Below are 10,055 nucleotides of genomic sequence, written 5' to 3' on the forward strand. Positions count from 1 at the left end.
ACATGCAAATCTTTCTATACCGTAGAGGAACAGAATACCGGAATCGCTGTATACAGCTTAGGCTACTTTCACACCTGCGTTAGGTGCGGATCCGTCTGGTATCTGCACAGACGGATCCGTACCTATAATGCAAACGCTTGTATCGGATCCGTTTGCATTATTCTATATTGTGTCAGTGAAAACGGATCCGACCCCATTGACTTACATTGTAAGTCAGGACGGATCCGTTTGGCTCTGCATCGCCAGGCGGACACCAAAACGCTGCAAGCAGTGTTTTGGTGTCCGCCTCCAGAGCGGAATGGAGACTGATCGGAGCCAAACTGATGCATTCTGAACAGATCCTTATCCATTCGGAATGCATTGGGGCTGAACTGATCCGTTTTGAACCGTTTGTGAGATCCCTAAAACGGATCTCACACACGGAATTCAAAACGCTAGTGTGAAAGTAGCCATAGCTGGACACCACAAGGGCCTGCCAAATCACATTTACTTTAATGGGGTTTGTCAGGTGTCTGGTACAAATGCTGGCATTTTGTCAGACAAAAGAAAATACTGGGTGCAGCACTTTTTTTTTTGGTACGTCACAATGCCGGCATTCATAATGGAAACCTGATGTAACCGATAGTGAATGGGATCTAGTGTTGTCCAGTTATGCCGGATAAGGCATATCTGGTGTTCTGTTCCTCTGGATGTACTTTAGCGGCTTATCAGCTTGCCTACAGGGGATGTCATTCTAAACAAGGACTGTCCATACTAATTAAATTCATTTATTTCTTATTTGTATTGAGGGCTGTAAGATTTATTGCTGCATGTTATGACTTTGATAATGCATTTTGTGCTATTGCAGCCTATAGAAATATTCTGCAAAAATGGGTTGTCTATAAAAGCATTCCTATTCATTGACTTATTTTTTATTTTATATTTACTTTTGGTAAATCCTTGACGTCTACCACACCAGAGTGGCACAAAACTGTATTCTTTGGCATTGCTACTTTTTATTTAATAAAATATTGTATAAATCCCAGAAAAAAAAGCCTCTAAAAATGGTTATATATGTTGGTAAACGAATAGTCCCAATAGCTGCAGTTAGGATAGTGGAGATGGTCAGCCCTCAGGTCAGTGTAAATTAACAGATTTGCCTTTTATTTCTCTATTTGGAAATGTAGCGACAGTATGACTGTGCCAGTAGAATGGCACAAAGTAAAAAACATTGTAATAATGAGTAAAATTGCTGGATTATTTATTCAGATGATGCTGCTGTGGCTGGGCCGCAACTGTGGACAGAACTTCTTGACTCAAGCTCTTGGAGTTGCTAACTACTCAGCATTATCTCAAGACATGGTAAGTTTTCAAATGCTTCTATTCATGGAGTACCTGAGTATTTTCTTGTGCTTCATGTTTGTGGATCCTGTAACATAAAACATATTTCTGTAATCTACATGTAAGGCTGGGTTCACATCACATTTTTCCCATCTTTTTAATGTACACAAACGTTTATGTTAAACGGATGCCTGACTGATGCCATACAGTGACATCCGTTCGCCATTGGGTTCCATTGTGTAAAAAAAAAAATATATATATATTATTTTTTTTTACCGGACTGTGCAGGATACAAGAACGTGCCGTGCTGTGTTTTTGTAACGTATACGTCAAATGGAGGCATAAAACGTGATGTGAACTGTATTTGGTTTTGGTTTTGGTTAATGTGGTGGAGCCTCTTCTAAAACAGATTGATGACAAGTGTTTCCTATTTATACAAGTTCCATAGCTTTTATCTGTCAGGATAACCTCTAAAGCTTAGAAAATCTTCAGGAAGAAAAAAAAACAACATGACTATGCATTATTCCCTGACAGATTGAAGCATACTGGCTAAAGATGCATGAAACCGCGACCATATCGCAGCACATTTTAGTTTAATTATGTAGATGGAAAAGGCTCACTTATTAATTGTAATGTAATGTTTTCAATTCTAAAACAGACTCAGCTTCCTGAACTGGATACAGCTGAATCTATTAAACTGATAGCTTTTATCACTTGGCTTCGAGAGCAAAGGCCTTTCTTCCCAACATTACATATAATCCGGTAAGTCCTGGGTATATCATTCTGTTCTAGTTCTTTTACTGACCTCACACCCTTCTGTAGGGAAAGAGATCTGTATCTGGCCAGCCCTCCTATTACTTTACTCTATATGGTAAACAGATATCTGTGGGTAAGGGCTCTTGCACACGAATGTGCGCCACCCGTGCCGTGTATTGGGGGGGGCGCAAATTGCATTCCCCAATGCACGGGCACTGTCTGTGCGGCTGGTGCTGACAGATGCAGAGCCATTGAACTTGAATGGGTCCACTATCCGTCCGCACCGCAAATAGAGCATGTTCTATTTTTTTCGCTTCTGTGGCCTTCCGCTCCATAACTTCCGAATTGCAGACCCATTGAAGTGAATCTGTGATACAGAGTGCACACGGCCGTGGCTGTATATTGCGGGCCCTCCATTTGCAGGCCGCAATATGGGCACAACCAGCAGACGTTCGTGTGCATGAGCCCTAATGGTGTGAAATTAAGGAAATTGGTCCTGTCGTGCGACATCGGGAAAACCTTTCCACAACTTTTTTTTTTTTCCCTCTTGGGCGGAAGGCTTTCCTTCATTCACCCATATTTTAGCTGTCTTAGGCTACTTTCACACTTGCGTTAGGAGCGGATCCGTCTGGTGTCTGCACAGACGGATCCCCTCCTATAATGCAAACACTTGCATCCGTTCAGAACGGATCCGTTTGCATAACCATGAACAAAAAAAAATAAAATAAAATTTTTTTTTTTTTTCCTTCATGATAATGCAAACGGATCCGTTCAGACTTTACATTGAAAGTCAATGGGGGACGGATCCGTTTGAAAATTGAGCCATACTGTGTCATCTTCAAACGGATACGTCCCCATTGACTTCCATTATAAGTCTGGACGGATCCGCTCGCCTCCGCACGGCCAGGCGGACACCCGAACGCTGCAAGCAGCGTTCAGGTGTCCGCTCACTGAGCGGAGCGGAGGCGGAGCGCTGGCAGGCGGATGCATTCTCAGTGGATCCGCCTCCATTGAGAATGCATCAAGGCTGGACGGCTGCGTTCGGGACCGCTCGTGAGCTCCTTCAAACGGAGCTCACGAGCGGACACCTGAACGCAGGTGTGAAAGTAGCCTTAAAGGGGTTATCCGGTAATATACGTTGATGACCTATCCTGAGGATAGGTCCTCGATATCAGATCGATGGGGTCCGACACCCAGGACCCCCACTGGTCAACCTTGAGAAGAGGCTGACGCTCCATGAGCGCCGCAGCCTCTTCCTGGGCCTGTGATGGCTAACCTCCGGCTGTCCAGCTGTGATAAAACTACAACTCCCAAGATGCACACTTGCTTGGCTGTTCTCAGAACTCCATAGAAATGAATGGAGCATGCTGGGAGTTGTAGTTTCACCACAGCCGACGTGCCGGAGGTTAGCCCATCACGAAGGCCATGTGACTGTACAATGGTCCCATGGCCTAGTTGCAGCTCCGCACCATTCAAGTCGGCGAGCTGCAGTACCAACCACAGCTACTATACGATGTATGGCTTTATGCTTAGAAAGCTGCCAGGAGATGGCAGCTCTGTGAAACATCTGATCAACTTGTACCAATCGACTTCCTTTGTGCGTAGTCACATAAATTGTCCTATGTAAAAAGACCACTGGGATATGATTTATGAGATTCTCGCAATGCTCTTCTTTCTTTTAAAAGTTTTTATACTGTTCTTTACAAAATGTAAAGAGAATACTGCCTTTATTTGGTTTTATTTGGCAGAAATATATATATAACTGGTATATTTAATTTAAAGTTTCTGTGTGTCGTTAAAAGATATCGACGGTATCTCTCATAAGAGTGACCTCTTAAGCACCCCGCCCCCTTAACGGTCACCTCCACAGCGGCCCGCCCCCTTAACGGTCACCTCCACAGCGGCCCGCCCCCTTAACGGTCACCTCCACAGCGGCCCGCCCCCTTAACGGTCACCTCCACAGCGGCCCGCCCCCTTAACGGTCACCTCCACAGCGGCCCGCCCCCTTAACGGTCACCTCCACAGCGGCCCGCCCCCTTAATGGTCACCTCCACAGCGGCCCGCCCCCTTAACGGTCACCTCCACAGCGGCCCGCCCCCTTAACGGTCACCTCCACAGCGGCCCGCCCCCTTAACGGTCACCTCCACAGCGGCCCGCCCCCTTAACGGTCACCTCCACAGCGGCCCGCCCCCTTAACGGTCACCTCCACAGCGGCCCGCCCCCTTAACGGTCACCTCCACAGCGGCCCGCCCCCTTAACGGTCACCTCCACAGCGGCCCGCCCCCTTAACGGTCACCTCCACAGCGGCCCGCCCCCTTAACGGTCACCTCCACAGCGGCCCGCCCCCTTAACGGTCACCTCCACAGCGGCCCGCCCCCTTAACGGTCACCTCCACAGCGGCCCGCCCCCTTAACGGTCACCTCCACAGCGGCCCGCCCCCTTAACGGTCACCTCCACAGCGGCCCGCCCCCTTAACGGTCACCTCCACAGCGGCCCGCCCCCTTAACGGTCACCTCCACAGCGGCCCGCCCCCTTAACGGTCACCTCCACAGCGGCCCGCCCCCTTAACGGTCACCTCCACAGCGGCCCGCCCCCTTAACGGTCACCTCCACAGCGGCCCGCCCCCTTAACGGTCACCTCCACAGCGGCCCGCCCCCTTAACGGTCACCTCCACAGCGGCCCGCCCCCTTAACGGTCACCTCCACAGCGGCCCGCCCCCTTAACGGTCACCTCCACAGCGGCCCGCCCCCTTAACGGTCACCTCCACAGCGGCCCGCCCCCTTAACGGTCACCTCCACAGCGGCCCGCCCCCTTAACGGTCACCTCCACAGCGGCCCGCCCCCTTAACGGTCACCTCCACAGCGGCCCGCCCCCTTAACGGTCACCTCCACAGCGGCCCGCCCCCTTAACGGTCACCTCCACAGCGGCCCGCCCCCTTAACGGTCACCTCCACAGCGGCCCGCCCCCTTAACGGTCACCTCCACAGCGGCCCGCCCCCCTAACGGTCACCTCCCCTTAAAAGTCTCTTCTCTTAGCATCGTCCAATCAATTATTTTATTTTTTCTTACGGGCATTATTGTCCGTGATTGGTTGCTATATGCAACCTGATGAATATCCAGGCTTACTGCCACAACAGCCAACAGACAATGGCTCCTGTAGTTTGGCGGTTAGGTTACTAAGCGTATTTCTTGGCAAATAATTGGGTGAAAATTTCCACTCAAAACATAGTCTATGACATTCCCCGAGTCACAGGAGGTGGCTGCGCAAAATTTCATGATTGTAAATGTGACGGTGCGGATTTCCCTCCCTTTTATGTAAAACCTGCAGTGACATGTTGTTTTCAATAAATAACTTAGATATTGATGGCTTATCCTCAGAATGGTTCATTAATATGAGATCCTCTGTCCAACACCCGGCACCCCCACTCAGCGCTGGAAACCATTCACCATATTTTGTACACTATGTATTGTCCGTGCTGGGTTCAAGTGAATTGGAGCGAAGCTGCAGTACGCCATCATTCAACTGTATATTTTTCGGCGCTTGAAACAGCTGATCAGTGGGGTGTCAGACCCCCACCATTATATTGATGACCTATTCTGAAGTCATCATTATTTAAGTGGAAGAAAATCCTTTGAATTCTCCAGCACAGTGCTGCCTGTATCTTAACTTATTAGTAATGCAAAACAGCATTGCTGCTGGTTATCTGATGCCCTGGAAATGAAAATGCCTTGCTTTCTCTAGCTATGGTAAACCCATGGTCTAATATCTTATAGCAGATTTACATCCAGACCTTACCTTGTCTGGTTACAGATGTAGCGATTTTAAACTGGACACTTACTGCGTTACTTACGTACATCGTTTACACCATGGCCAGCACGATGACTGTCCATTTTGTAATTCAAATCCAACCAAGAACCTCTGCATGCAGCTTTTTTGGTGCTTTTTGTGTGAGTGTTTTCTCCCGCACTCCAAAACCATACTAGTACCTGTAAATTGAAATGGCTTTCACAAAAATTGGTCCTGGTATATGTGAAAAATAAATTGTAAGCCCAATGGGAGACAGGGAGTGATGTGGGTTATGTCAGGCTCTGTACAGAGATGTGGAATAGGTTGGCACTATATAAGCGACAACAAAGGGTAAAATATAAATAAATAAAAAAACAGTAATTTATGATGCCCTTAGAAATGAAAAAGACAATTTTCTTGCACATCAACGTTCCTAAAAGGCTTCAGTAGTGTATGTCTGGCTAATTATATATATTTTTTTCTTCTAAGGGATGAGAGTCCTCTAAAGACTACTTTCCTTCAAAACTTGATTGAAGACAGGACAGAGTCTGCCTTATCTTACTATGAGTTTCTTCTCCATCTCCAGCAACAAGTGAACAAGTAACAAAACAAAAACAAGCTTTGCACAAAGCAAGTGTGCATGAGAACCATCTATCCCAACAGTATCACGTACAGTGGTTTGGAGCTACATCTGTATCGCTACGGCTTAGGCCTCATGAAATATGATGTGCATACACTGTGATTTCAGCAAAAATAATCAAGAGACCGTATATATGGGTACAGATCTGTGCAAGCACACAAGCTATTTTCTACAGTGTATAAGGAAAACTACAAGAATTCAGACATGCCTTTGTACCTGCTGAAAATCTGTTCACTGCTTTCAGCTAGGTGGTTGCAGCCCTTATGCAGAAGCCCATATTGGCACCTTACGGTTTCTGCAATATTCAAGAGATGAAAAGACATTTAAGAAAATAAAGTCCGATATTACTTACTACAGAGAACAGATTTTAATTTCTTTTTTTCTTTTTCTTTTTTTTTTTGCTTTTATTTTGCTGCTAGATTTCAAAATGTAACTGGCTGAAATACAAGTTGCTGCTATGACAGAAACGGCTTTGTACTCACATGTATATGTGTAAATGTTTTCATAAATTGGCAGAACTTTACCTGTGTATTTGTAGCAGGCCATAAATGTGGTTTCCGTCTGCATTCATTATTCCTGTGCTTTGTGCCATTATATTGGCTTAAAAACATACAGGGATAGAAATGTAGTTATGTAGCAAGCCTTCATATAAAGTATATTTTCTGAAATATCTTAAAGGAGAACGCAAACCATTATGCAGAAAATCTGTCATTGAGAGGCAGTTCTTGTGTTTCTTTTTTCTTTTTTTTTTAACCAACCCTTTACTGAGCATGGTTTCTGCTTTCTGAAGTGACAAGGTTGTGTCAGACCTCAGCCGACTCTTGCTAGTAACTAAAATCCCTGCAGATGGTTCTAAGAGGGTCCTACATGTGTGAAATGAGTAAGGGAGGAGAAGATTAAGGCTCTATGGAAATGCCATCAGAAGACCCTAAGAATTGATTTCTACTTTGAGGTTTGGTAAAATAACACATGCTGTGAATATAAAATGAAGTTATTTGACAGAGAAGCCATTTGTATTTTAGCAATAGCTTGCATCTAAGTTTTGCAAAGTAGGAAAAGATCAGAAGAATTGATTAAAAAAAGGCCTAACTTAGTGCTACAATTAATGATATATATGCAAGAGCATGTCCATTGCTACAATTTTGTTCCTCCTCTAGGACCAAAGTAATTTGCGTGCATTCAGTGCAAAACCTTAAAAAAACTGTGAGTGTGGGGTTTTGAAGAACTTGTGAAGCAAGCATAGATTTGCCTTTTAAAAATGAGAAAAGGTGATCCAGCACAGTCGGGTTAAAGTGGTTAACCCACAAGAAATATTCATCACCTGTCCACCGAGTAGATGATAAGTGTGTGATCTCAGGGGTCCCACGGTCTGTTCCCATATACTTTCCATTTAAATGTTTCCAGATTCGGGAAAACGTGAGACTTCAGTTCTAGTGATTTGTAGTTGTTTCCAGTGGTCAGACCCCTAGCAATCATACATTCATCATCTGTCCTGTGACTATCCTTTGTCTTGGGATATCCCCTTTAACACTTTGTGCTTTAACATTCAGCAATACAGTGAAATATTAAACCACACACAGTAGTATTTTGAACGAATAGTACTCACAGCTAAAAGTTTTTTCTTTTTTTTTTCTTTCTGCAACTGCACAACAAATTGTGAAGTTGTAGAATTATGTTTTTCTATGATCATAGTTATTTAGCATTCTATCAATGTGCACATGTTAAGGAATACAAAGCCATTTTGTTGCCCTTACCAATGCCCATGTTATACATTGGGAGTATGGTACTAAATATTGGGAAAAAGACTAAATGAAATGCTTATTCTGACTTGACATTGGGAAATTGACACAGAATTGCTACCACTTTGGCATTCGACTCCTAACTGCAGATTGTCACTACAGAGTAGACTACTTTGTTTAGTAAGGAGTCTTTCTGCCGTCCTTGTCATTTTTTTTTTTTTTTTTTAATGATTTGCCACAACTTTCTATATTATTGATTAATTTATTGTAATGTGGAAAGTTAGAACAAAGATGTGTGATAGATTTTGATTTTCCTCATTTTAATAAAATGCACCTTTTATTCTGCATTTCATGTTAATAAAGTTTTTAAAAGATCAAGTAACTTTTTCATAGTTGTATGCATATTGAGCCAGCATTTCAAGAGACGGTGTTGAAAGCATAGCAAGTTAGAACACTAATACAAAGCAAAACGCATCTTTTATACCTGGTAAGTGAGCATGTAAATGATTAGCCTTTAACCCCTTCACGCATAATCATGTATGGAGCATGCTCCCGTGCTGAAACAGCACCATACCCCATAATACCACTGCAAGCGGTCGTCTGGACTGCTGCTGGGATTGAAGTAGTACCTTACAGCTTCAATTGTGATCTTACTAACAGAAGGATATCAGGACTGAACATAGCGGTTCAGCTGTGGTCTATGCTTTTAAGGGTAATTGGAATCATAGGAGCGTTTCTTTCTCATATCCTTCAAATAGAATGTGAAGAAACTGTCTGCCAGAATCATTCGACGGAAGATCAGAATGCGCACTAGGATAAATTTATACTGTATGTGGTAAAAATGAAATGTATGTACACCCATGTTTCAGATTTACGAAGCACAATCTGTATGTCGACAGATATAAATCCTATAGTGTCTGAAAAAAGATTTTTGTTTCCAGAAACAGTGCCATTCTGGTCTATAAACATGGGGCACTGCTCAAGGTGCAACACTGGCTCTGGTTTTGGAAAATATGCTTTTTTTATTCTTGTGTTGTACAATAAATTTAAGAACTTCTGGAATAATTTTACTGAGAAAAGATTACTTTATTATAAATTACCACATATTCTTCATTATTTATAATGGCTCATTTGTTGCCTAGGGGCAATCGTCTTTCTGAAGAACAGGTTACTTCAGGATCATCATTACTGACAGGCAAAGCAGAGCAGGTCTGTTGCTCTGAATACAACTGATACGATCATAAACGCAGTCTCTAGGAACAGCTCATGACGAGACAGCGGAGGTGCAAAAAGGACAGACCACCAGTCTTTCTTGTCTCCTGTCAGCACTTCAACCATCTCTTCATGAGCTCCATTTTTGCAGACATTTAGCGGACTATGTTCTCATGCAGCAGTGTGCAGGCTTGCAATTATGGACAGGCAAAGCGGAGAGGGAGCTTTAGTGCTTGGTTCTTGTTGCATCTATGTCGTGCCTGATGAGTCAGGTGAATGAACAGTCATTTCCCTGTATACACAATTTACAAAGTACATATAGTATAATTAATAAAATATCAAATATAAAAAATAAAATGGTGGTATAATTAAATTCAAGCCAAAGAGAAAAGGGGCCACCAACATGAGTTCATGCATTATGGAATAGTTGGGCACATTCTTTGACAGATTGCAGTCATTTAAACTTGGCCAAGATCCAGAGAGAACATTACAATTTTGGTAAAATTTAAAGGGTTAAGCTATGTGCCCTTTTGTTTCTGTTCTGTTCTCCAAGTGAGCAGTGTACTGATTGATAAAAAGTTCAGAGATTCTTTTATGATTGT

The 10,055-nt window shown here is 43.7% G+C and overlaps 1 protein-coding gene across 1 annotated transcript in view; it reads left to right on the plus strand.

Moving 5' to 3' along the window:
- The window catches only part of SEC24A (SEC24 homolog A, COPII coat complex component), a 112,800-nt gene extending 103,493 nt beyond the window's left edge, over positions 1–9,307 (plus strand). The window contains exons 21-23 of the mRNA XM_040442582.1: positions 1,249–1,341; positions 1,979–2,082; positions 6,352–9,307. Of these exons, the coding sequence (XP_040298516.1) occupies positions 1,249–1,341; positions 1,979–2,082; positions 6,352–6,466 (312 nt within the window). The 3' untranslated portion in view covers positions 6,467–9,307. The remainder of the gene's footprint in view (positions 1–1,248; positions 1,342–1,978; positions 2,083–6,351) is intronic.
- The last annotated feature ends 748 nt before the right edge of the window (positions 9,308–10,055 follow it).

Source organism: Bufo bufo, chromosome 1 (genome assembly GCF_905171765.1).
Source record: "Bufo bufo chromosome 1, aBufBuf1.1, whole genome shotgun sequence".
NCBI classification, from domain to species: domain Eukaryota; kingdom Metazoa; phylum Chordata; class Amphibia; order Anura; family Bufonidae; genus Bufo; species Bufo bufo.